At 50.3% G+C, this 26,996-nt stretch overlaps 1 protein-coding gene and 1 non-coding gene across 2 annotated transcripts; one reads left to right on the top strand and one right to left on the bottom strand.

Moving 5' to 3' along the window:
• The first annotated feature begins 508 nt into the window (after positions 1-508).
• SCN4B (sodium voltage-gated channel beta subunit 4) lies at positions 509-23,790 on the top strand. Its single transcript, XM_066245821.1, has 5 exons — positions 509-1,007; positions 12,274-12,446; positions 13,414-13,642; positions 16,673-16,802; positions 20,120-23,790. The coding sequence occupies exons 1-5, from the start codon at positions 947-949 to the stop codon at positions 20,211-20,213; spliced, it is 687 nt and encodes a 228-aa protein (XP_066101918.1). The 5' UTR covers positions 509-946; the 3' UTR covers positions 20,214-23,790.
• On the bottom strand, positions 15,897-16,087 carry LOC136321432 (U2 spliceosomal RNA). The gene has a single exon (XR_010728678.1). It is a non-coding gene; the product is annotated as a U2 spliceosomal RNA (small nuclear RNA).
• Positions 23,791-26,996: the final 3,206 nt, after the last annotated feature.

Raw genomic sequence — 26,996 nt, 5'->3', positions numbered from 1 at the left:
AGGAGTTTAAAAGGGGGGGGCGGGGGGTAGTCTTCCCAGGTTCTGAAGGAGACTGGGCAACTCTTGAAGGAAGGTGGAAAGGCCAGAGTCTGAGGGGGCCTCCTCGGTGGGAAGATGAGGAGTAGGGGCGCCGCGGATCGGCATGTCTGGACCGATCCCCTAGCCAGGAGCATTATGATCAGGAGATTCCGTGAAGGAAAGGGGTGGTCGAGGGCGCCGGGGCCGGGCAGTGTGCGATTGGAAGCTTCGCTCCGGGAGCCGGGCGCTTGTGGCTCTGCAGAGGGCAGGACCGCACACGCCCACCGGCTGCGGCAGTGTGGGGCGGACACCTGGGTGGTCCCCTCGCGGCCCTAAGCGGGGAGCCGCTGTCCCAGCGTGTTCCCAAAACACAACAACACAGCTTCCCAACGCTGGGAAAGCGCCACCTCGACTCCACCTCCAAACTATCCTCCCCTCGGCAGCTCAACGCCGGGGAGGATGTGGGCGGCTGCCGGCGCCTCTGCAGTACCACGCCGCAGCAGCCGGCCGGGTGGAGAGGGAGTGGGAGCCCGGGCTGCTCCGGGAGCCCGGACCACGGGGCGGGCACGCGGGGCCGTGCTGGCAGCGGGCGGGAGCGCCCGGGCTCCGCGGCGGCCACCTCCCGTTCTGCGGCTGGAGCGTTTCCAGGGCTAGGCGCAGAGACGCCGGCCCCCGCGTTCGCTCAGCCGTCCTCCACCGTTCCTGCCCTCGGACTCCTTTCTCTCCCCGCTTGCCCTCAGCTACTCCCTGCAGCCGGCTCCTCCTCTCCCTCCCCTTACTCCCGCCTTCTCCTTGCTAACTTTCCCGAGCCCCTGCGGGCGGCGTAGAGCTCCCGGCAGTGCGGGCCCCACTGCAGACCCGGCTGACAGCTCGCTGTGCTCTGTATCCCGTCCCCGCGCCCCTGGCGCGCTCCGGAGCGAACGGGACGATGGCCGGGACTGGGGACCGAGGCGCAGCCTGGGCGAGATGGCTGGGCGCTGGGATTTTGGGTAAGGCAGCCCCAGCTTAGTCTCTTCTCCTGCCTCTTCCCCCACCTTTCCACTAGAGGAGGGGACACTCGGAAGAGCAGCACTTGGGACGGGGTGGCCTTTGGAGTGCGGCATGGAGCGAGAACCGGCTACCGGCTTCCTGCCGTAGCGCGGCTGGATCCGCTATTGCTCCCGAAGGACTGTGCGCATCCCCTGGCCCATCGGCTTGCCAGTCTCGCAATTAGTTCTTTGTTGTTGTGGGCGCTCTCAGCTTCAGACTTCTAGAGCTTGGGTCTGCAGCGTGGGTCCCCTGAGTTCAGAGGTTTGGGTATGCTGGGGAAGGCTATCTGTACCTTGAGTGTAGGGAATGCCTGGTGGTTTCCAATCCTGCCCAGAGCTGTTGGCCACTTGGATGCTTGCTACCCAGGCATCAGACATACACCAATTGGAGGGGGCACTCCTCCTCCTCTTGGCCCTTTTTCTGTTTGACTTTTCTGCCCTCCACCTCCTTCGGTGCCCACTGCCTTCCCTGCAGCTCCACACTAAGACCTGGAAGGGGTTGGAGGGACTTGGAAGACCCATCAACGCCCCTTTAGGAAGGATGTTGGCTCTCCTGATAAAGCGATAACATGGGGAGGGCCTGTTTAACTGGCTCCTGCTCTTCATTTTGGGGAGGAATGTGAAGAAGAGGCACATCCAGAGGACACAGAAGGAACACAGTATTAATATCTATGAATATGCACATGGTAGTGTTCAGTGTCAGACGACAAGAGATTAGAGACAGGCATTTATTAGTCCAGAATGAAACTTCATAAATCATAGATGGATTTCAATGTAAGCTGACCCTGTCCCTGGCACCTGCACTCTTCCTGTTTATATTGGTCAGATTTGGCTTTTGGCAGCTGCCGCCTTTGGGTTAGGCATGTGATATAAACAGGATGTGATATAGGCAGTTGTGTTGAAAAAAGAGAGACCAACACCTTTAAGAATGGCAGTCTCTGCTGTTTCTGCCCTTGTAAATTGCATACAGAGTTGTGATGTTGGCACCTGGGGGTAGAGGGGGATAGGATGTTTTCTTACTCAGGAGCCTCTGATATATACCCTAACTCTAGATGGGTTAACACTGGTGTTTTCTCTGGTAACTTTGGCACAGTGTATGCTGGTTTCACAGTGACCCCGATGAAATGGACCTCTGTGAGGCCTGAGGTCCCTCCTCATGGGGTGGGCATGGTGCTACTCCTCATAACTCCACCTCATCTCATCCCTGATCATCCCAGTTTCCCACTCTGACCATGCCAAGGGTAAGGGGTTACTGGGAATTCAAACTCACAGTCATTAAACTATCCCACTTATCAACACCTCCTGCTGTTTGGTCCAGTGGTAGATGCCAGTGCCAGGCCTGTTAGAATGTTTGTGGAACCAGTCTTCTGTGGAGAGCCATACTGTACACTAAGTGTGTGTGTGTGTGTGTGTGTGTGTGTGTGTGTGTGTGTAAGGGGATTGTGGTCAGGGTCTTTGTAGTTTTCTTCAGGTGGAAGTCCCTACCTACTCCAAGGACAGTACAGCTGGTAGATTGGGTGGGGGCAGAACCCATTGGAACAGATTTGGATGGAGCTCTGAGCTACCCTCTCCTCCTGGACTGCCCTCTCCTGGGAGTCCAGGAGAAAGCAAAATGATCTGGGCCAGCAGGCTCCAGAATTGGCCCCACCTGCTCTGCCCTGTACCCCACTGCTTCCCTCTTGGACCTTACCCAGGCAACCACTGCTGAGCCCTCACTGTGACATTCCCCTAGGCTTGGGACACAGAAGCCATCTTTGCTCTCAGTCCAGTGAGGAGATGTGGAGACCACTGGACAGTCAATTGCAGGTGCTCCCTGGCAGCACTGGCGGTGGCAGGAACTTTGGGAACCACAGCACAGAGCTCCCCTAAGGATGATAAAAGCATGCTCCAGAGAGGAAGAGTGACTTGCTTGACCGTGCATGGCTAACTGACGGTCAAGTGAACAGAATCCAGTGTCTCCAGGCTCTGTCATATTAACTTGCTTCCCAGTTAAAGTCTGGTGAGGGGGAATGTCAGCAGAGACTGTGTTGATGGGTTAAAGAATGTGAGGAACTCTGGGGCATAGTGGGATAGAGGTTGGGTTGGGGATGCAGAGCTGCTGTCCTCACAACTATGGGGCCTGGGAATACAGCATTAAGCTCCCCGGAGTCCTCTACCCCTCCAGCTCCTCACAGACAGAGACTTCAGTGATGATGATACCCTAGCAAGACACCCTTTTCTTGAGAAGCAGTTTCCAAGGCTACAGTGTTACAATTAAGGTTTATGTAGGTGCCAGTCCCTTTTAAAGCATGTAACTGGTAATGTATCTGTCCTACACACCTCTTCCTTGTTTCCTGATTTGCTTAATGGCTGTGATCTGTGTTTAATTATCACTTGTGAGGGTGCTATGTTGCACAACCCTCCTTCCCTTGGTATGTATTTATTAAGGGCTTGTTTAATGAGAATGCAATTAGTGAGAGGGTGCTCAGTCCCACTCAGAGGGGAAAAAAAGTAGAGGGTAAATAAAGAGTTCATGGGGAGAAGGAGAGGAAAGGGGAGAAGTGGAGAGAGACCACAGGTTTGAACCTGGACCCAGTTTAGTTCCTTTTCTGGAGATGCAGGCTTGGGGGGCATCCCTAAATCCTTATGGCTGGCTACCTCCTGGTGGGATCAGAATGATGGGCAGACCCTGGGCACAGATTCTCCTACTTTGCTCTGTTGCTAAGATTGTAGGGATCTGTGGGTAAGCCACAGTCTGGCCCTGCTAACATGCCCTCTTCTGTGGCCTGCAAGAGGAGGGACTGGCACACTGCTTGGACTTGTTTGCAAAGCTGGCTTTGTTGAACATTCTATTACTTTTCAGGGTCATGTTGCTATCCCAGCAAAGCTCCTGGGGGTGGACAGGAAGCAGGCAGGTTGCCTAGGGAGTGGAGCTGAAATCTTTCCTTTGTCTCTGGGCCCAGGGGCTTTGCCTCGCCCTCCCTGACTCCCACAGCCCCCAAGGCCCGCACCTACGATCGCCTTAGTCTCTTTCTGCTTCCCAGCTCTAACTTTGAGTCGATCTGACCCACTGGGGCCAGAGTGTATCAACTTATTTGTTAAAGTCAACCTGTTGTGTCAGGCAAGCCCTTGGAGCTAAACTTATTGTAGGCACCACCTTGTCCCTCTTTCTTTCCTCCATACCGGGTGGTGAGACGGATGCTTGGATGTGGCATTTGCCTCGGAATATCTGCTAGTGTGAATATTTGATAAAAACACTCGCATGTACCAAATACTGTTTTTACTTTAAGAAAACTTGAGAGTCCTGAGTATTCCTTAGACAAAACTGCAGCACCCGGATGAAGATGGTGTTGGGCGGAAAACTTCAGAGAATGGCAAACAAGATGGCTACACTGGGAGTAGGCAAATGGTCAGGGCCTTTTGGTGAACAAAGGCAAAACTTTGGGGCTCAGGATTGAATCCCACAGGCTGATGAATAGGAGAACTTAACTTGTTCATCAGTTCATCATGATGCCAGAAACAGGCCCCCCAATCCCAAATACACATGTACTCTGTGGAATTCTAAGGAGTTAATTGTTGGACAAAGCAAAGGAAGTCCTTCTGTACTTGGGGAAACAGCCAGCCACATAAAAATAATTACCTCCGAGAAGTGGAACCGGGTGGGAGTATACAACAATGTTCGGATGGTCTGGGGACATTCTTTTTTCTTCCTTTTTTTAAATAATTTTCTATTTCTTTCTGAAGCTGGAAACGGGGAGAGACAGTCAGACAGAATCCCGCATGCGCCGGACCACGGGGCGATGCTCTGCCCCTCCAGGGCGTCGCTCTGCCGCAACCAGAGCCACTCTAGCGCCTGGGGCAGAGGCCAAGGAGCCATCCCCAGCGCCCGGGCCATCTTTGCTCCAATGGAGCCCTGGCTGCGGGAGGGGAAGAGAGAGACAGAGAGGAAGGAGGGGGTGGGGGTGGAGAAGCAAATGGGCGCTTCTCCTATGTGCCCTGGCCGGGAATCGAACCCGGGTCCCCCGCACTCCAGGCTGACGCTCTACCGCTGAGCCAACCGGCCAGGGCCGGTCTGGGGGCATTCTTGGTTGACATTGGCCATTAAGCTGGGGTGCCCTGGTTATATCCAGACCTGCGATGGAGGCCAGCCCTGTCCCTTCCCCTTCTTGCAATCACTGTCTTCTTCTACCTGCAGAGGACCTAGGTCAGAGGGATTGGCTCACTGAAGCCCTTCTTGTGTTTGATAATCTCATGTTTGGCTCTCCTTTAGGAGAGGTACTAAAGACAGCCATCCCTGATTTGGGGATGTGCACACCAGATGTAGTATCTCTGACTTTCTCAAGGTCAGCAGGTGGAGTGGGACCTGTTTTTCTTTGACTAGCTCTCTCCTGGCTTGGTCATCCCCCTGAAGAACTTCTCCAGGGGCCTTTTGTGGACCCACACCTGCCTATGCTCCCTCTAGTCCCCCCAGCACAGCCTCACAGGTGAGACCACAGCAGATGGGCCACTGGGCTTTCCTGTGCACAAGCTTCCCAATCTGCACCGGCAGGACTTCCTGACTGCTGGGAGGGTGTGCCAGTGGGACGGCCATGTGTGCCCACCCTCTCTGATGCCTTAACTTGAGTGGGGTTCAGTATGTCATGGAAAAGTCTCTGCCTTTTTTTTTGTTTTGTTTTGTTTTTTGTTCCCTTCAGGCTATGGAGGGAATGGCAATGCTTCTTTCTGGGAGTCTGGGAGCTTCGACTGTGTTAGAGTGAAGTCATCCACAGGGCAGCACTCTAATCAGGCAGAAATGTGCACCATTATTAGCCAGACCTTAAGAAAATAGTTTTCGCCTGACGTGGTGGTGGCGCAGTGGATAGAGCGTCGGACTGGGATGCGGAGGACCCAGGTTCGAGACCCCGAGGTCGCCAGCTTGAGTGCAGGCTCATCTGGTTTGAGCAAAAGCCCACTAGCTTGAACCCAAGGTCACTGGCTTGAGCAGGGGATTATTCAGTCTGCTGAAGGCCCGCGGTCAAGACACATATGAGAAAGCAATCAATGAACAACTAAGATGTTGCAACGAAAAACTAATGATTGATGCTTCTCATCTCTCTCCGTTCCTGTCTGTTTCTATCTATCCCTCTCTCTGACTCTCTCTCTGTCACTGTAAAAAAAAAAATTTTTCTCCTTCGTTCCGGGCTCTTCTTTTTCTGCTCCTGTTTAAAATATTTCACTTTTGATGTGCTCTTGTATATGCCATTCTGGGACAGGGAGGGGATTTGGCCCCGACTTGAGTCACCCCCCATCTTCCCCGTGTCAACATCAAAACAACAACAACAAAAACACAACTTCCAATCCTGTAAGAATTTTTTATGAGTTTATTTGAGCCAAACTGTTGGCAATTGCCGGGAAGCAAAGTCTCAATGAATTGAGGAAGTGCTCCGGAAATGGCAGTTTCACCACCTATTTTGTACACCAGAATCACGGGAGCCGTAAGAGGGTTCCATTGAATTGATTGGTGATAGATTAGGGAGATGGGAGAAAGCACAGCAGGGAAATCTCTGGGGTTGAATAAAGAGTGAAAATGTGCATGTTGTTGAAACTTCTTTTACATGGATAGGAAGACAGTTAACCTTCAATGAGTCACATGATAACAATAACAATGAGGGGGTTTGCTGGTTCCTGCTCTGGTGGGATGCCTGCCTAAGGGGTGGGGGACAGGAAAAGAAGATGACCCTTACATTTATTTCTAAGGCATGTTATCAGGTACCTTATGTAGATGCAAAAAGACAACTGACAGGCTTGAGTAAACTAGCATTTGACCTTTCTTAGAGAAAATACCTCCCTAGAACATGACTAACTAAATTAAACTGGTTTTAGTTAGAAAGTTTTAATTTAGACCATCCTGGGTGGTTACTTTAGGTCTCTGAGTTTGCAAGGCCATTGTGTAGGCTCACCAGGAGCTTGTGAGGTTTAGTTGATGGCCCCATATTTGTTTACTTAATTTTTTTGTCCACATCCGGGATCCCGGTTCCTAGGCAGGGGTGGCAGGGGCACTGGAGATGGAACTCCTCTGCTTCTTAGAGCCTGACCTTGAGAAAGCCTGCTGCTGTCAGAACGCTGCCTTTCCTGAGAGCTTCCCTACCTACCACAGCTCCGCACTCTGGTCCTTGGTTTGTGGGGGCAGTGGGGTGGGGGAGGGGAGAAGCAGAGCTGGGGTCTCCAATCAGAAGGCTATCTTCTAGGCTGGAGGGTAGAATATTGTTTCTGGTTCCTGTTGCTAGACCTCTGGTGTGTGGGGAGGTGGTGGGGATGGGGTTAGGGTGGCAAGTGCACTGCTCACAAAAATTAGGGGATATTAAAAAATGAATGTGAAGTGATATAAAAAAGGCATTTTTAAAAATTAAACAAGAACATCAGAAAAGCAAACAAGTCAAAGAAAGTTGTTTGATTATGCAAATGAGATGCAAACTCAATTATTGTGACTGAGTAGCAAGTGACATATTGGTGGGGTGAACAGAAGCATGTCAAACTGGATGAGAGTGCCGCACATTGACTGTTCAGTAGGTGTATGGTCACCCAAGACTGCCAAACCACACTGACAGCGATGGGGCACGGACAGATCAGAGTGTCCAGCAGTTCTTGTGGGATCCTCTGCCACTCCTGCTCCAGGGCAACTTCCAGCTCAAGAAATGTTGTGGGAGGCATGGGGCGGTTTGCCAGACGTCTTCCCAGTGTATCCCAAGTATGTTCAATGGACTCGGGTCTGGAGAACGTGAAGGCCAGTCCATGTTTGATTCCTGCCTCCTGAAGCATGTTGTTGATGAGATGCGCACGGTGGGGCCTTGCATTATTGTCCATGAAAAGAGAGCTGTTTCCAACTGCTCCAGCATAGGGTACCACTATAGGGTGCAAGACCTCATCTTGATATCTGACAGCAGTCAGCGATCCGTTTCTGATTATGTGGAGGTCAGTATGACCACCAGTGCTGATGCCAGCCCACACCATGATTCCACCACCACCGAAGGAGTCCCTTTCTCGCACGAAATGTGAATTTTCCCGTGTTCGTTGTTCATGCCAGATCAGGACACGATGATTGTCAGGCTGCAGACTGAGAAGAGAACAGTTGACCACTCATGACGGGTCCAATGATGATGCTCATCAGCCCACCTTCTATGGGTTCTATGGTGTTCAGCCGATAACGGAATGCATACCATTGGTCGCCGGGCATGCAGTCCAAGACGATGGAACCAATTTTGTATGATCTGGGTGCATATCTGTCATCAACAGAAACTGTCCCCGCAGCTCTGTTGCATTGCTGCACCTGTTCTTTCTTGCCAATAAGGTCAAGTAGCGGTCATCTATTGCTGTTGTGGCAGACGGGCGACCCTGCCCTCGTCTTCTTCGTACTGTGTCAGTCTCTTGAAAGTGATTCCACAGTCTGCTAATCATGCTTTGGGATGTTCCAAGTGCTGTTGCCACTGTCGTCTGTGTTTGACCAGCTTCAAGACGTCCTATGGCTCTCCAGGCTTCGTATTCAGGCATACTGTGTTGCAGGGGCATTGCAAGGGCTGGGAAATTGCAGGCTGTGCACTTTCAAGATCAGGGCACATGCAGATACTCCAGTACTTTTAACCTTTTGTATAGTACATTTTCACCAATGATACTTACCTTTGGCATTCTGACACAAGTTGAAATTAATATGTGTAGTGATTCTCAAAGTGTCCTGCTGACCACAGCATTCCCGGAGAACATTTTAGAAATGCAAATTCTCCGGCTCCGCTCTAGAGCTCCTGAACCAGGAACTCTAAACGTTGGGCCAGGCTAAGTGTCTTCCCTGTGGTTCTGATGCTCTCTCGAGTTGGAAAGCCACTGCTTGGGAGTGTTCCTGGTACACAGGAGCTGACCCGAGAGTGAGCAATAATGCAAGTAACCTCTCAGCACTAATTGGAATCCTGGTGGGCAAACCCTGCTATTTTAAAATGTAAGGAAAGGTTTTCTTGTTTTGGGGTAATAGAAATATCTCTTGTTGACCTTAGGCAAATCACCTATATACTTTCTATGTTCAGTTATCTCGTCTTTAATATGGAGCTACTATAGCACACATTTATAATATGGGTGTGAAGATAAAAAGTGGCTGGCATATAGTAAATGCTCAATAAATACATGCAACAGGTCCTCAAATTATGTCATTTTGTTCAATGTTGTTTTGAGACAATGTTAATAGGTTGCCATAGGAACTTAACTTCTGTTTTTATCAACTGTCCCACGGTAAAATTGGTTTTGCTCCACAAAGTTTCATTTAAAGTCATCAAACTTATTGATGATGTGAGTGATGGCTTATGGCAGTGGTTCTCAAACTTTTTGAAGTTGGGGCACATTTAAAATCCTACAAATAATTGTAGGCACACTATATACAAATTTCTGAGAAATATGTTATAATAATTAAGTCAAATATTAAAGAAAAAATATAAATATAAAGCCCAAGCGTGCTTTTATGGTAATTAAATGAAATAAATACAACAAAATTAAATTTATTCTGACATTAAAAAACATTTTTATGTTACATTTTTTGAGTTTCACTTTTTAGAGTTTGTAAAAAAGAGGGGTTAAAAAATAAAATAATGACAAAATGTTATCTTTTTCTATATATAGATACATTCTTAGTAAGATTTAGTAAATTCGGCAGGTCCCGGAGTGAATATGTTAAGTTTTTTCATTCTTGTGTTTATGAAAAACATGAGCCTGATGTGTCCTTGTGATTTCTTCAATGTTTGGGCATATATTTGAAAGGCAAACTCTCATTTCCTCATCAATACATTGAAGAATTCCTCTCTTTTTACTCTTAATTGTGTTGAGTGCAGAAAACCCCCACCATACATATCATCTTAACTTTACACCAAACAAAGGATAAAAGAAACTTGCCTCCAGTCTTTCCAGGGAACATGGGGGTAGTGTAAACAATCCAGCACCACAGCTTAACAGCCTTTTGCAACCTAATCAGGCAAATGAGGTGGGGGTTGGGCAGACTGTCAGCTTTCAGCCAATTCCTCACACTTCTATCTCCCAAAAATCTAAACTCCAAAAACCCTATTGGTTTTTTGGTCCCCAACAGGCACATATTTCTCTGGAATACCATAGGGCACACCTGGAAATCTTCTAGGACACACCAGTGCACCTTGGCGCACACTTTGAGAACCACTGGCTTATGGTGTCAGCTGTTATCAACAGTAGCAGGGGTCGTGGTTGGGTTTCTGGGCTGTGGGGTGTTATGCCTGAGCTTTAAGGTAAGAGCACCCCGCTTTGCCTTCAGAAGCTAAGGTGACATGAGAAAGCTGAGGAGAGTCCCTGACAGCAAGAGCCCCCTGCCAGCTCCCCTTGGGGCCACTCCTCTGTCAGTTAGAAAGCTTTGCTTGGGTGCACCATTATCTCATGTGGGCAAAACAAGAGGAAATGGGTTCCTTGAGAGTGAGGATTGGGAGAAAGATCAAGGTTGGTAACCTTTAAAATAAAGATTGACCCTGGCTGTGTCAGGAACAAGAACGGTTATGGGATTTGCCTACAGAGCTGGGAGCTGATCTGGGCTGAGGGGGTTTCTCAATTGGCCCAGTCACTAAAACCCAGTCAGGTCAGCCATGTCTCCTCCCATTTGGGGTCTTGGTTGTTCTATCTCTTAAACGAAGCAGTGGGATTCATGGATCAGTCTGGGCCCTTTAGCTCTGACATTTGTGGGCATACCAGGCTGGAGGCCCAAGCAGTTGAGGACAGCAGCAGTCTAGGAATACATGCCAGGGAAACTTCGGGATAGGAGGCAGTGCAGCCAGGTGGCTTCTCTCAATGGCCTGTGAGCCCTTGAGTCAGACCCCAGCTCAGATTTCAGCTACCCTAGCAGTCATAGGGCTTTGGGCAAGGCACTCTGCTTTTCCAAGCCTTGCTTTCCCCACCTGCACAACATGATTAGTAACATTCTCCGTACAGGCGTGAAGTGGGAATGAAATGAGGATACTCATATGCAGTGCTTGGCAAGGATCTGGGTCTGGAAAGGGGACATTGTTCTTGGGGGTCACTGGGAACCTGAATAAGACCCCCTCTGAGTTCTCACCTGGGGTGGCTTCATTGTATCTAGAAGCAAGGAGAGGAAGCGTCCAAATCTGACCCCCTCACCCTCAACCTTGATTGCAGTGGGATTTTCTCAAGGACTTTGTAAGATAAGGGAAGGCTAGGTACCCTTATAAGGACTCAGGAGGTGGTCCTAGAGGCCATGAGTGGAAACTCATGGTTTCCACTTGCCCAAAAGACAGGGATGATTGATATGCTGGTAAGTGGTTGTGGTGTGGAGGGGGATGGAGGGAGGTCTGGGGACTGTCCTAGGGTGAGGAGCTGTGGGATGTGGGGGCTTCATGGGCTACTCTAGATCGGGAGGAGACAAGGTAGAGCACCCTTTGGTTGTGTGGAATCTGATCTCTGACGTGTCTTCAGCCCTCTTACTTTCTCTCCCTTGATTGCTTTAGCTGTTCCACCATGCTGCTGCCCAGTGCCGAGACCAGGCCCATTCCCATGCACACACCACACATTCCATCCTGCTGCCCAGTTGTTCTCGGGATCCCGTTCCGTAGCCTGAGGGTGTTGGACTCACATGGCCAAACAAGTTTCATTAGAGTGTCCCTCTGACCCTCTACCCCTCAGGGCTGTGGGTACTGGTGGGAGCCTCCAGGGCTCGGCCCAAATGGTGTCCTGGGCCTGCGGCTGCAGTTTTCTCTTCTCCACCACATGGAACCTTGCTTTCTGCCCCTCAAACCTCGCAATCCTGAAAATGTAAAGAGGAGGCCACGTACTCGGGAAATTTCTGTGGCAAATCCAAGGAGCCCATCCTGCACTTGGGGTAGGGCAGGGATGGCATATTCAGGGACTGTGCCTGCAGAGGCGGGGGCACTGACGCCCTGCACCCTGGCAAGGGCCTCATTTTCTTGGGTTGTGGTGACACCTAGTGGTCATTCCAAATGCCAGAAGAGCTGCAAAGTGGTCCAGAATTCCATCTTGCCCAGGCCGAGGGGGTGGGGCAGGGGGAATGGAGAATTAAGATGAGTGGTCCAGGTAGTGTCAACTGAAGTAAAGGCAACCATTTTCTTGAGGTTGACACTGAAGGTGACTGGAACCCCTCTGACTGAACATGCCACCCTGCCCTGCCTGAGACCCCCAATTCCAGACCTCCAGCCTGGAGGTTCCAGAAGGGTTTTACTGAGAGACGTGGTGCCCCCTCACACAGGTCTCTTCCTGCTCCCTGTGTCCCTGTCGCTGGAGGTGTCTGTGGGAAAGGCCACCAGCATCTATGCTGTCAATGGCACGGAGGTCCTGCTGCCCTGCACCTTCTCCAGCTGCTTTGGCTTCTATGACCTTGGCTTTTGGTGGGTCTACAACGGCAGTGATACATTCAGAATTGTAAGTAGTGGGGCAAAGAAAAGGCCAGGACAGATCAGATCCTCCTCCCTTCCCCGTTGCTTCTCCCCTGCCTCTATTCTAGACTCTGGTCCTTTGGAGGTCGACCTCACTGGGATGGCTCCCAGAACTTGCCTTGTGTCATCCTTTCTCCCAATGTTCCTTGCAGAGCCTACCTAGAAAGAGTCTAAGTGGGAGGGATGCTTAGAGCATGTTGCCAGAATTGGGGGTCTCCTGGCTAGAGTCCTCTGGTTGGTCTGAAGAAAGACTTGAATTGCTTGTGTAATAATTAATAATTTAATTTATAAAGCAAGAAAGAGAAAGACCTTTGAAAAGCTTGGAGAGAGGGAACGAGAAGAGTCCAAATAGGAGAAGGGCAAGGGAACTGGACTTGGAAAGAAGGGAGAGGAAGCTGAGAAGGGAACGAGACCCGTGGGAGCATCGTGGGGCTGTGGGTGGGGATGGTCAGTCAACAGCTGTTTACTGAGGAAGCACCCTGCAAACTAGGAGGGGACCTTAGAGATAGACGTGGAGAAGCCACGAGTGACCAACTCAATGTAACTAAATGCTTAACTTAGAGAATACTGATAGCTCTTAATGGAGGGTCACAGTTAAGATGGACAGGGGATGTGTGTCAGCAAAGGCTGGGGGAGTGTCTGAAGGGAAAAAGTGTGCTATTTGCAGAAGTTATTATAAAAGGCTTTTATGAAGAAAGCAGCAAGAGCTGTGCTATATTCCAGGGAGACTTCAATAAAAGAACATGGGTTTAGCCTGAAGCAAGTAAAATCAGGTTAGACTGGCAGAGCTATTGATATTAGAAGGAAGGCAAGAGGGAGAGAATACCTCTGAGCACAGGCTTTTCCTGGAAAAGACAGGGCAGGGGCCCAGGGAGTGGGCTGGAGAGATGTCATGACCCTTGAGGACCCTGATTCTTTCTTGTCCACCTTCTCTTTCCCCATCTACCTGCCAGCTCATAAACGGGACTGTGAAGAATGAGAAGTCTGACCCCAAGGTGCATTTGAAGACCGATGACCGCATCATTCTGGTGGGCTCTACTAAGGAGAAGATGAACAACATCTCCTTTCTGCTGACGGACCTGGATTTCAGCGACACAGGCAAATATACCTGTCATGTGAAGAATCCCAAGGAGAAAAATCTTCAGCACGAGGCCACCATTTTCCTCCAAGTGGTTGATAAACGTATGCATTGGGGGCTGAGACAAAGGCAGTGGAGTGGGAAGATCTGGGGGGAGGTAATCCAGTGTTATAGTGAAATGGTAAAATGGGGACCACACTGGTGTTTTTCTTTCACTTTCCTCTTTCAAGAGTTACTGGAGTTATATCTGGAAGCTCTCAGGACTTAACTTGAATACTTATTCTCCCAATGAGTAACTTATAAAATACACCTAGGTCCTGTGAACCTCATTTTCTTCATCTGTAAAATGGGAATATGGTTGCATTTTCCTAGGGTTGCTCTGAGAGTTGGAGAGGCTCCATGGGAGGGTTTTAGGACTGGTAAAGCTTCCTCTGAAAATGCTGATTATTACTACTCTTGTGTTTTTCTTTAGCAAGAGTTGATTGAATTCCAGGCATTGTACCAAAAAGTGTTATAAATGCTACACAGTGTTCTCACTTGAGGGATTGATAGTTCAAGGTAGGAGAAAAGATAAGTAGCTAGATAATTGAAATCGGAGCAGAGCATGTAGACATATAGGCAACAGAGATTAATAAGAATGTTCTTGCCTCTCTGGAGCTTACGTCCCAGTTGAGCGTTCTAGTCGGACACAGGTGCAACAATTAGACAATGAAGGACCCATGTGATAAGGAGCCGGATGGTCACACAACTCCAGACATTGTAGACAGCTAAGGAAGGGATGGGAGGAATTAGGCTGGGCTTCATGGAGGGGGAGCCTGGAAGGCTAGGAAGGTGCAGAAGCAGAGAAAAAGGGAAGGAAACCTGCTCAAGGCTCCTGATTGTGCTGAGTTTCATGTGTGCCTGGGCGTTCACTGCTCTTCGGAATGACATGGAATGTCTGGAGCAAGAGATGCTCATGGTTCATTGTTGGCTGTGAACATGGTTCATTGATGGCCGAGGACACAGCAAGACGCCATCAGGCAGCTTGTTCTGAGTCTGGGGTCACTCATCAGAGGCAAGTCTGCATAGGGCATCACCCCTTCCTCTCTGGATGTCACCCCAGTTTATGCTTAGCCTCAGAGGTAGATTAAGGTTGGTTGAGGCCCCGGACACAGAAGAAAATATTGGGCCATTTTAAAAAAAAGAGAGAGACAGGAAAATAAAAATACATGTTAACCATATTTTTAAAGAAATAAAAAAAAATATTATGTACTATTAATGTTAAACTTGCACATATGAAACCAAACTTGGTGTCGTTAGAAAAATGTATAAAGTTGTGGTTTTGCGGGGACCTTCAGAAATCGGGGCCCAGAGTGCGTGCCCAGTGCACCACCGTTAAATCTGCCTCTGCTTAGCCTTTTCAAGAGGAAAAAGAAAGGGAAGGGAACCAACATTTATGGAACATTTCTGAGTTCTTGGGCACTAAATTAGGCACTCTCACTTATTTTTGCTCCTTTGCTCCTCACATATCTCTTCAAGCTGATCTTTTCTTCATTATTACAGATTTGTTTATCAATTTGTCAACAAATGTTTATTGAACACCTACAGTGCGGTAGACATTTTTCTAGATTCTAAGGATACAGCATGCACAAGATAGACAAATTCTTGCCTTATGAAGATTACTTTCTAGTTGAGGGAGATATATGCAGAAAACAAAATAAAGGAGAAAATTGTATTGTATAAGAAGAACACGGTTAGTGTTATGAAGAAAAAATAAGGCAGGGAAAGAAATGGGGTGCTGGCAGGATTACTGGGAAAGGCCTCACTGGGAAAGGTGACACAGAATGAGGAATTCAAAGGAGGTGAGAGAGAAAGCTGTGAGGGTGGCTTTGGGAAGATGGTCCAGGCAGAGGGAACTGCCAGTGCAAAAGCCCTGAGGCAGGTGCTTGAAAAACAAGGAGGCCAGTGTGGCTGGAACAGAGTGAGTAGTAGATGAGTCAGATTAAACCTGAGTGTGTGGAGCTCTGTAAGCATGAGACGAGAGTCCCTGGAGGGCTCTGAGCAGATAGTTAATGCTGGATCAGGCTCACCCTGGCTGCTGTGCAAAGAATAGCTGGTGGAGGTAGGAGGCCAGTTAGGAGGCTACAACAAACATCCAGGCAAGAGATAGATGTCTTGGTTTAGAGTGGTGGTCAGAGGTCAGATTCCAGAATAGTTCTGAAGTTAGGGCCATCAGGATTCTCAGGTGGATTGGGTATGGGGTTTGAGAAAAAGAGGGGAGTCAAGGATGACTCCAGGGATTTTGGTCAGAGCAACTGGAAAGATGGAATTTTCTGGGGTTTTTTGTTTGTTTTTTTGGTTTTTTGGGGGGGTCTCTAAGAGGGGTGCACCGTTCCCGGAAGTACTGCAATACCGGGTCGATGCGTGGAGTGGACGGAGCAAGCCCCTATTCCATCTCCTATTTCTAAAAATCCATTTAATATATTGTCCTCGGATAGAGGACCTATCAGATATTAAACTGATAAGAACGGATACTACATTTGATCTTAGCCAAAAGGCCGAGAAGCGATAGGATGGAGTTTTCTGAATGAAGATAGGAGGGGCTATGGGTGGAACAGGCTTGTGAAGTCTGGAGGTCAGTTTTCAGATGAGGAAACAGAGGCAAGAAGGGTTAGATGATCTGCTCAAGGTTACCAGCTTGTTAATGACTCCTGAAATCCTGTATTTAAAATCCAGGCTGGCTCCAAGGTCTTCCCACTACTTGAGAGATATAGGAAGAGTGTTAATTTTTTTTTTTTTTTTTTTTTTTGCACAGGCAAAAAAGACATAGAGGGAGACCATGCTGTTCTCAAGTGGCAATTTGGAAGCCCTGAGTCTGAATTACTTTAGAATTTGTCTGTCTGTCTGTGGGAGGATATGTGGGAGGGGAAGAGGAAGAGGGGCCCCTTTGTGTAGTGTCTTAGCCTTATGGGTGCCATGTTTCAGCTTCATCTGTTTCCTGTTGTTAGGCTTGGGGAGGGCCAGGGGCCTGGGGTGGACATGTCCCAGATATGGGGGCTGGAGGCTATGTAGACCTTGGACTGGCATGGTGCTTGGCTCTAGGTGACTCCTGCTCCCCTAGTTCACCCCCCTCTCTCCCTGCTCTGGCCATGCAGTGGAAGAAGTGGACAACATGGTGACATTCATCATCTTGGCTGTCGTGGGTGGGGTCATTGGGCTCCTCATCTTCATCCTGCTGGTCAAGAAGCTCATCACCTTTATCCTCAAGAAGACTCAGGAAAAGAAGTGAGTTGACTCCATGGCACCCTTCTGTCCTTCCACCAGCCCGCCGCCCACTCTCATCTCGTGGATGTACCCCGCACCCTCTGGTTCCACGGCCAATGGCCCCCATCGGACCCCCCTTTTCATCATCCCCTCATTTCATCTCGTCTTCCTCATCCTACCACTCTCGCTCTTACCCCTGCAACTCTCCTCTCCTCTTCTCACCTCACCTCAGCCCCTCTTCTCCATCCTCCCAATAGGTACTTATTGAGCAGGTTGAACTCACTGAGTACACAGATGCAATCTACTTGCTCTTTCTCATCCCACTGCCTTTCTGCCCATCCCATTAGCTCCTCTCTTTCTACTGGCACCACCCTAACCTCAAGTCTCACTAAATTATTTAGGAAGCCCCCTATTTTTTTTTAAATCAGAGAAAATATCAGATTCCATGTACAGAAACTCTAACATGGGAAGATCTCTCCAGGGAGATGGGAGTCTTTTATTATGAAATTCTGAAAATTTAAATAGGAGAGATAAAGAAATACAAAAAAGCTGTACCGCCTCCTTGGAAGCCCTAGGGTAGGTTCAGGTATAAAAAGAGACATCTATCAGGGGAAGAGGAAGGCAAGTGGGGAGGGGCACAAACCCCCAGGCCCAGAACTGCCTAGACAGGCGGGCTCCACAGTGGCAGGTGGGGGCTGTCGCAAAACCTGACTGGGGAAAAGACATGGAAAACTGTGTTTTTAACAAGAAAGATGAGATGAGGCAGGCCTGCCATGGAGCGGAGAGGTGACAATGCCCGGGAGACGGAGAGAGAAGGGAGCACTGCTCTGTTCTGTTTGTTGAGAAGAGAGAATGAAGCTGGGAGGGCAGAAGCTACAGCGAGAACAGGGGAAGGAAGCTGAAGGCAGAGGGGATGGTAAGGGTGTTGGGGGTGTGGAGTGGGAAGCCGTTGGTCCCCTCAGCCTAGGTCCTGGCTGAGGTGAAGAGCTCTTGGGTTGTCTCCCTGCACCAAGGCCAGAGGCTGTGAAGGGTTTAGAAATCTTCAGAGGGACTCAGAACATGAAGCAGGACAAAATTCTGTTTTTAATAACCAGTAATACAGTTGATGGGGAGCAAAATCACAGAACAGGGTTTCAACATACGGGTTAAAGGCCCTCGGGAAACAGTGGTCGTGAGGTGCCGCAGGGCAGGCGAACCGCTTTCTCGCTTGAACACGGGGTCAGCTTCAAAACTTCAGCCGTTGCCACCAGACCCTACCGACTCCCGGGGCACATCCGGAGCTCACACATCCATGCTCTCATTCAGTGGATAATTTTGAGGTGCTGTGTGCAAGGCACAATGCCTGGTGCGGTGGGAAATTCCAGAAGGAGTGGAGCAGTGGCAGCCAAGAGGTGCAACAGAACCCACTGCTTGGGTTCCCAGCACTGCATAGCGTCCCTAGGGTGGGACGCTAGGGAAGGATTTCTGGTCACAGGGCTGTTTGTGGTAGGCCTTGCAAGATGGACCTAATTTAAGCCCTGGGGAGGGCAAAGAGAAGGGTGTTCCAGATGGGGGACCGCCAAGAGAAAAGGCAGGAAGTCTGGGAAGTGAGTATGTGACTTGAGAACAAGGTGTTCTGTGTGTTGGGGGTAGATGGTATGATCGGGAGGAAGGGGATAAAAACCCTGCAAAGGGGGTTAGGGACAGGCACTTGGGGACCTGCGAGTCCAGGCTGAGGTTGGTTTTCTTTCTAATCATAGAGGAGCTAGCAAGGGTCTGCAGGGCCTGGCACACCAGAGGCTTTCAGAAGAAAGGGTCTGCCATCATGGGCAGAGCAACTGTGTGGGGAGGTCTGGAGGCGGGAGACAGGCCCCAGGGAAGCCTGAGACGGGTCCTATCAGTGGCGGTGGTGAGGAAAGCCTGTATTAACAGCAGAGATGGGGAGCCCCCTGAGAGGAAGGGAGGTGCCCTACAGCGTCTCATCATCAGTTCTGGGCTTTCACGTGTGGGCGTGGCTTCCTCTTCCCTTATTCCTGCGCATCTTTCTTGGTCTCAGCTTACATGAAACTTCCAAAGAGCCTTCCTGGACCCCTGGAAGGAGCCTTTTTGCATTGAGCCCCTCCTTGGTACACCTCCACTCTTATTATTTACCACGTTGTATCACAGCCACTTCTTTAATATCTGATTCCCTGAAAAACTGCAAATTTTCTGAGATCAGGCTTCATGTAAAATTGTACCCTTCTAGCCTGACAGTGCCTGGTGCCCAGTAGGTTCTCAGTAAAGAAATATGCATCCACATTTAGGTGAGTAGGAATTGGCTTAGGTATATATATAGAGAGGGGATGGATGGACCCATCTCAGTAGAGGTCTCCAGTGGTATGCCACAGGCCCTGCTTGTTCATTGTTATTAAGATTTGAACCATATGAGGAATGGTATACTTACCAGATTTCCAGGAGCCTAACGACTATGTTAGAGAGCAAAATTGGGATCTTGAAGAATCCTGATAGGCTGGACGAAGTTCTGCAGGATGAAATTGATGAGGACAAGATGCTAAGTCCTTCCTCGAAGGCCTCAAACCTGGCTATACAGGCCCAGGGCAAAGCTAAAATGGAGTTTAGCAACAGCAGCTAAGAAAAAGCATTGGGAATGTTCAGGAGCAGAAGGCTGGCTGGGACGAGGCAGTCAGTCCTTCCCGGGAGATCTGCCATTGCGGTGGGAGGACTTCAACTGAAGCATGCTCGTCCTGGGGCAGCCAGGGTGCTGATGCTCCTGGGACGGCATCTTTTCAGCTAACCACATCTCCTTCTTGCTGCCTCTGCCCTGTCCCACCGCCCCTTGCCCACACCTGCCATCCTTGGTGCCAGAGCCCTGCCCCTTCCTTCTTCTCCTTTGGTCAGCGAGCTCAAGGAGGAAGGGCCTGCTGGCACTGGGGGAGGAGTGCTTTGCCCTCAGTATATTGCCCTCTCTCTTGGACCCTTTGTGTGGGTGGGCACAGCCTGGGAATTACCCTGGTTTGGCTTCCTCTCAACAGTGACACCTGGGAACAGTGCTGATACCCATGCCCCCTGTCATGTGGAGATGACCAGGTGATGGCTAGCCTTACTGAGTACTGTCTATGGGCCAGACACTGTTGTCAGTGCTCATTGACTCTTCCTAGCAACCCCATAAAGAAGGTGTCATTGTTATACCCATTGTATAGATGAGGAAACTGAGGTGCAGTGGTTAGGCGACTTGGCCTCTGGCTATCTCAGCTTTACAGAAGGCCAGGGAGAAAGCTGAGTGCAGGGGTCATGGCGCCTCCCACCCCCACAATTCATCCATTACTCCTGTTTCTCCTCTGTCCTCCCACCCTCTGCAGGAAGGAGTGCCTTGTAAGTTCTTCCGGGAACGACAATACAGAGAACGGGTTGCCGGCCTCCAAGGCGGAAGAGAAACCACCAACAAAGGTGTGAGCTCCTGCTTGGGGCCAGGCAGCCACAGAGAGCCTCACTTTCTGATGGTGAAACACGCTTGAGCCATGTCTGCGAACCCACGTGCCTGAGACATCTGCTGCTTGGCTCAAACTATAGTCTTTCTGGGTGGGGAGAAATTGGGGTCCTGTCCAGCCTGCCTAACTCCCTCTCAGCCAGGGCTTCCTAGGGATAAGGGCTGGTGGGGGTACAGTGGAAGGTTCAGGAAGGAAAAGGAGAGGCTCCGATGGTGTGGAGAGTTGGCCCCCCAACACTTTGGTGGTGGTTCTTCATAAGGCCCCCCAGCCTGTGAGAGCAACGCCTTGGTTTTCCTCTAGATTTCTCTTCAAGGGAGACTGGGAGAATCAGGGAGGGCTGTCCCAGGAGCTGGACCTTGTGTGTGGAGAGCTAACCCTTTTGATGGTGGAAATGATCGAGACTCTGTACAGGGTGTGGGGCTGCTGGAGTGCCACAGTGAGAGGCTTTGATGGATTTCTGACTGTCCCTCGAGTGGGCACTTCTCTTTATCCCCCCACCAGAGGGTGACTGCCTGCCTTGGGCCCACATCCTTGCTCCCACTACCCCTGCTGCTCTGAATCTGATACCTCCCAATCAGGGCTGGCTGTCTTGGTGTTGGGGGTTCCAGGCCCCCTGCCTGCTCCTCTAGGTTCCTGGGGGGCTCATGAAGGGGTCCACCAGGCCTTCCTGAAACACTGGGGCACTGCATACCCCTTTCCTAGCACTTCAGGACTGCAGAGGTGGGTGAGCCAAAGTCCTAGGCCTTTTGGCCACTGGAATGCCCATCCCAGCCCTGCCAATGCTGACCACCCCTTCTCCTTGGCATGGCAGGACCATTGCCACTCCTGGGAAGTCCTGAGCCTGGCCCTGCCTTGCTCTTTCCCTGAGCAGCAGGTGGCATCATCTTGCTCGAGGTGTTACACCCTCTGCTCCTGTTGGCTTGCCCCTCCGTGCCCTCCACCACACCTTCTCCCTCAGGGATCTTCTTCCTTTGGCTGAGAGGGCCATGGGTTTTCTGGCTGCTTCCTGCTCAGCTGTGCCACCCACGCTCCCATCCCAGGGAGGGGGAGGAGCAGGGACAGGGTGCCCACAGTTTTTCTTTGCTTTTCTAGAACTGGTTTGCACACCCCTGTGCATGAGGCTGGACTGTGCCTTAGCTCCCAGGTCCTAGCTCACACCCTGCCTCCTCTCTTCAGCCCATTCACAGCAGCCAACTCAGGTGTCCCCCAGTGGTCCCCACCCAGGCTCATGCAGGGGATTGGGGAGCTGGAGTTGTGTCACCAATGGCCCCTTGGCCAGTGACCAAGTCTTGAACACATCTGTCAAGTGCTGTCATGGAGGTCCTGACAAAGGATGGGGTGGTGTGGGAAGTGGGCCTTCCTGACGACAGTTCCATGTGTTGTCCCTGTGGGTGGACATGGGGAAGTGAGAGCCTGCACATGTGATAACGGAGGTCCCCACCAGCTGCTCTCACTCCCTTCTTCTCTCATACAGAATTCTGGGGGCTTGTTCTCTGGGCTCCTGGAAGAGATGGGAGGGGTGGCCCCCTTCTCCAGAGTGTATGGGGACTGCCTCAGGGCTCTCCTTTTGATAAAGCAGCAGCCAGCTTTGCAGCAGGTGGAGCCTGTGGAGCATGTGGCTGCAGAGCATGTGGCTACAGTGGGTGGCCTCTGCCCGCCCTCATGTGCTCACTGGGTCCCACACCCATCTGCCTCCATCCCTTCTGCACTTCTGCACCCAGAACTCATCCTAGGCTTGGGTTCAGATCTTCTCGGCTTTGGGAGCAGACAGATCAGAGCCACCAGCCATTCAGAAAACTTTTTATAGCTGCCATCATGCAAAACTGCTTTCTTCTCCCTTCCCAGCGTCACCATTTGGGTTGGACAGTGTCTTGGGCTCCACTTACCGAGAAGAGACAGACATGAGAGGTGGTCTAGGCATGGAGTGGGGAGAGGATGAGCATTATCCTCTTCACTCCTGTGTCTGCTGCTGACCAGTAGGGGGTCATGCATCTTCCCTGGGCTCAGCTTTCCTCATATTTCCAATGGATGTAATAATACTTACTACCTCACAGGACTGTTGTGAGGCTTGGTGAGTTTTTGTTTTAAAAGTCTTTTCAGCTTAGAAAGGAACCTAGAAGGCCAGGTATTATAATCAGTGGGATTTTTCCAAGTTTGTCCTATCTTCCATGTCCCATCCCTATAACTATCTCTTTCCATCTCTCCCTCTCTTTCTACTTCTTCAACTTGGAAATGTTTTAGTTTTTGTAATGTTAGAAACCTTGGCTCTGATGCTTAAAGCTTCTTGGCCATGGCTTTTGGTTGGCAGTTTTCAATAAAGGCGATTGGGACTGTGGGGGATGCTTTTGTTGCCCCAACGATTGGGATTATCTACTGGCATTTTGTAAGTGGGGACTGAGGAAGTTTAGTGCTGCTCCAAAGCTGGGATTCTACCCATGGAGAAATGCTGGCATGGACTTGCCGTGCAATGCAGGGCATGTTCCCAATGCAAGGCCTCAGTGTGCGCCAGTCTTCAAGGCGGTCTCCATGGCTGGGAGGGTGTTCTCGGGGCTTGTGGGCTAGAAGGAGCCTTTACAAAGTAGATCCTGGGAGCCCTGGACGCATGCCACTGTGCTGACAGGGACAGGAGTGAGACTAAAGACAAAGTCTTTCTCAGCTTCCCATCCTTGACCTCAAGATGGGTCCTCAGCATTCCAGGCTTTGGGTTTCTCCTCATGTGAGAGCTGAGCAGAAGGAAGCCAGAACGAACCCAGACGCTAGAGAGGGTTGGGAGAGGGGCCAGTGGGGCTAGCCTGTTCCTGTCTGGCTGGCTGACCAGAGCTGGTGGTGGTGTGAAGGTGTGAGAGTGTCCCTAAGATGTGGCGGGTGAGGTGTGCCTGTGTGCAGGGGCCTGCACTGTGCACGCGGAGGCGCCCGACTGTGGGGTGGGCGGGCTGTGCATCATAGAGGGGGAGTGTGAGGTGTGTGTACAGATAGGTGTGCCTGAGATGGGCAGACCACACTTCAGGAGCTACCTGCCTGGCTTCAGTTATACCTGGTGGGGCACCTGGAGGCCAAGAAAGGATGAGAAACAGAGGGGAAGACCAGCATACTCCTGGGCTCCATAACTCCATGGCTCCATCCCACTGTCACAGACAGCCGCCATCGAAGTGCTGGAGGTGGGGGTGGGGATGGAAGAGCCAGTGCGTCTCGGGAAAATTCTGTAGCTTGCTTACTCTGTCCCAGGTTGGAACCCCCAACCTCTCACCTCCCACCTGTATGCAGAGCTTTTGACTATCTTATGCATGGTTTATTCTTCTGGCTTGGATGACAACAATACCCTCAGTCAATTTCTTATATAACTATAGATCAAAATGATGCAGTAGGGGCCCTGGGGAGGCCTCAAGTTCAAGGTGCCTCCGGAGGCACCGCTGTGCACACTCTTAGTACCTGCCTGTGTTCGGCGCAGAACGGATTGATTCGACGGTCTCACCTTTACATGTTTGGCATTGCAGAAGTTTATTTAGCTTTGCACTGGAGGAAATAAAATTATGTTGAATAGACATGGTTTGTGGTCTTTGTTTTTGGTTAATTGGGATCTGGGTTCCAGTTTTGTCACTTGATGAGTTTCTTTACTTCCATGAGCCTCAGTCTCTTTGTGGCTACAATGTTACCTGCCTAGGTAAGATATCACATGTGAAAGGCCGAAGAATGTCTGGCCTTTTACAGGCATCCAAATCATATTAGTGCTGATACCTTCTCTGGAGGGCTTGGAAAGGTGGGAATTTCATACTGAAATCATTGCCAGGCCCTCCCTGTACTGAAGACCCAGGTAAGGATTCAGATACCACTCAATGTCATCATACCCCCTTCCTCAGGCCCCCCAATTTCAGGCTAGCATTTGGATCCAGGTGAAATCTGCTTCAAATGAACAAAGGCAGCCTTAAAGAGGGGCAGAGGAGAAGCACACAACCGCCTACTGGTCAGAGTGATGGGCACAGTGGGCTTTGCATGGCTGCTCCCTCAGCTCACTGTGCCAGGGGACAAGCTCTCTGGGGGAGGGAGAAGGAGGAAGCTTAGGTTTACCCCTCAGGAATGACAATACCCACGCATATTTCATATTGTCCTCCTCAGATTAGTTTAACCTGGATTACCTAAGCAACCCTGCACTCAGAAGAGTTCCAGCTGCTGGGCACAAGGCCAGTCTGAGAAGGAAATGGGGATGCCCATGAGAATGTGTGTGTCTGCTTATATGCTTGGACTTGATCACACCACCATATCTCTCTCCTCAGTGGAGCCACCCCGGGCTGCATTTCCAAGGTGCAGATGGTAGATAGGGGAGGAAACGAAGGAAGATGGCGTGTTGAAAGTTTGATGGGCCAGGCCTGGAAGAGCATTGCACCATTCTGTCTGTCTGCACCCCTACAGGGAGACTGGGAAATGGAGGTGCCGAGTGCCCAGCAGAAAAGGGAAATGCGTTTTGGTGAACACAGAGCTATTGGTGACAGACAGGAGTTGAGGCAGCTGCAGGAGGGTGTGGTGGGGAGGAGGATGAGGAGGCTGGGCAGTAGGCAGGGTGGGCAGAGCCCAGATCATGCAGAAGGTACGCCAGAAGGTTCACATTTTACTTTGTCAGCAATGGGGAGCCATTGGAAGACTTTAGCAGGGGAGAGCCAGGACTGAGTTGGAGATAGCAAGCCAGGGGACAGCGAGCATCGTGGGGCCAATGCTTTCGTGCAGGCAGGAGATAAGGCAGAGAGGGGGTTGGGAGAAGTGGAAGGCTGAGATAATTCAGGAAGTAGAATATCCAGAGCTCAATTTCAGGGAGCTAAGAGAAGAAGTTGGTAAGGATGATGTCTGTTTCTCCTTAGAGGATGGTGTGCTTCGATGTGAGTTTACCCTGAAAGGGAACTGAGGAGAGCAGCACGTTGGGGTGGGGAGGAGAGGGTAAGTTCATTTATGAGAATGTTCAGTATATTCATAGCAGAATAGTTTACATTTGAAAACGAGAGTTCAGCACTTAGGAGTAAGTGGTCTATTCAGACCATGGTGAAGATGGGTTCATCTAGGGAAACTTGGGCTCTGACATTTAAGGTCTGGTTGGAGGGGGGATGGCCATAAAGGGGGCTGATAAGGAAGGGCCCAAGGTAAAGGCACAGTGATGTCTTTGAGGTCAAGGTAGTAAGAAGTGTTAAGAACAGAATTAAGTTAAGGACCAGTCCTAAGGAAGGTCATTGGTGGTTCAAGAGAGCTCAGCACAGTGGTTGGGGAGGCGGCAGAAGTTTGATTCCAGGGAATGGAAGAGTCAGTGGGAGGGGGAGGGGCACTAGTGCATGAGGTTACAATTTCAGGTGACTTGGCTGTGAAGAAAGAGCATTGGCCCAAGTAGTAAGAAGGGTGGGTGGTTTCCTTGTCAAGCTGGAAGGGTTACCTGCAGGTGCAGAGGAGACACTGGAGCAGAGAGGCTGTGGTAGCTGAGAGAGTGGGAAGAGTCCCTTAGGCGAGCCTGAGAGGGTGAGACCCAGAGACCAGGTGGAATGATTAGCTCTAGATGGGTGGGGTCTTACTTCTGCCACTGCCAAAGGGAAAGGAAGTCAAGAGGAAGGGAATGTGTGTAAATTTGCAGGGGCAGGGGTAGGGCAAGAGATGGAGAGACTTTGCCTCCTGGTCTCTGCTTCCTCCTCTGTTATCAGACTGTAGAGCAGACTCAAGATTGAAGCCAGAGACAGCTCAAGACCCTCTCATTTTAGAGCCCCCAATAGTCCCACTTTCTCAGGTGAATGGTCAGTTCCTTTCCAGCATTCTAATGGCACTTGCACACACTGTGACAGGAACAGCACTTACAGAGGGAGAATGGTGTTCTGTCATAGCTCATCACTTAAACAAAACCATCAACCTGTGCTAACAGCTAAGATGTAAGTTCCCCTTCCATGGCCTGGGTGCAGCTATGAAAATGACCAACCCTGAACTTAGAATCCAGGGGTCTGGATTTAAGTTCTCATGCTATGATTTACCAGCAAATGGCCTTAGGCATGCCAACCCCCCTTTCTGAGCCTCAGTTCTCTAACCTGCAACTTGGGATGGTTATACCAACTGCTGGTGCTCTTGTGAGGATTACATGAGACAGTAGGAGTAAAATACTTTAAAAACTCCCAAGTGTTGGTCATGAATGTAAGTAGTTTCTAAGCCAGGTACAGCTTCCGCAAGTGTTTCAGTACTTATGAAGGGCTGCCCAAGCAAGGCGAAGTCCCACTGAGACACTGCAGAGGGACTGGAGGTAAGCCCGGGTGTGGCCATCACTGAGCACACAACCCCAGCTCCTATCAGGAGAAGCTGTCAGCTGAGCGGGCGGACCAGGAAGGGAGCGGTGTGGGTGTTGAAATGATTTCCTAGCAGACATGGTTGAGTCAGCTGTTCAGAATCAGACTTACAATCGCACCTCATTCTAAGCCCAAACCTGCTCCTTCCCAGTCTTCCTTGTTCACCCAGCCATTCAGGCCAAAAGTAGTAGAGTCTACCATGACTCATTATTTTCTCCCATTCCTTTTTTTTTTTTTAATTTTTTATTTATTCACTTTAGAGAGGAGAGGGAGAGACAGAGAGAGAGAGAGACAGACAGAGAGAGAGAGAGAGAGAGAGAGAGAGAGAGACAGAGAGAGGAGAGACAGAGAGAGAGAAGGGGGAGGAGCTGGAAGCATCAACTCCCATATGTGCCTTGACCAGGCAAGCCCAGGGTTTTGAACTGGCGACCTCAGCATTTCTAGGTCGA

This window comes from Saccopteryx bilineata, chromosome 1 (genome assembly GCF_036850765.1).
Source record: "Saccopteryx bilineata isolate mSacBil1 chromosome 1, mSacBil1_pri_phased_curated, whole genome shotgun sequence".
Lineage (NCBI taxonomy): Eukaryota > Metazoa > Chordata > Mammalia > Chiroptera > Emballonuridae > Saccopteryx > Saccopteryx bilineata.
Note: the sequence above shows the minus strand (reverse complement) of the source record. Positions and strands in the feature narration are given on the sequence as shown.

Bases quoted from the DNA above. Each gene is read 5' to 3' on its own strand.
- SCN4B (XM_066245821.1), top strand. From the start codon at position 947: ATGGCCGGGACTGGGGACCGAGGCGCAGCCTGGGCGAGATGGCTGGGC. The intron at 1,008-12,273 runs GTAAGGCAGCCC...CCCCTCACACAG, and splicing joins GCTGGGCGCTGGGATTTTGG to GTCTCTTCCTGCTCCCTGTG. The intron at 12,447-13,413 runs GTAAGTAGTGGG...TCTACCTGCCAG, and splicing joins GCAGTGATACATTCAGAATT to CTCATAAACGGGACTGTGAA.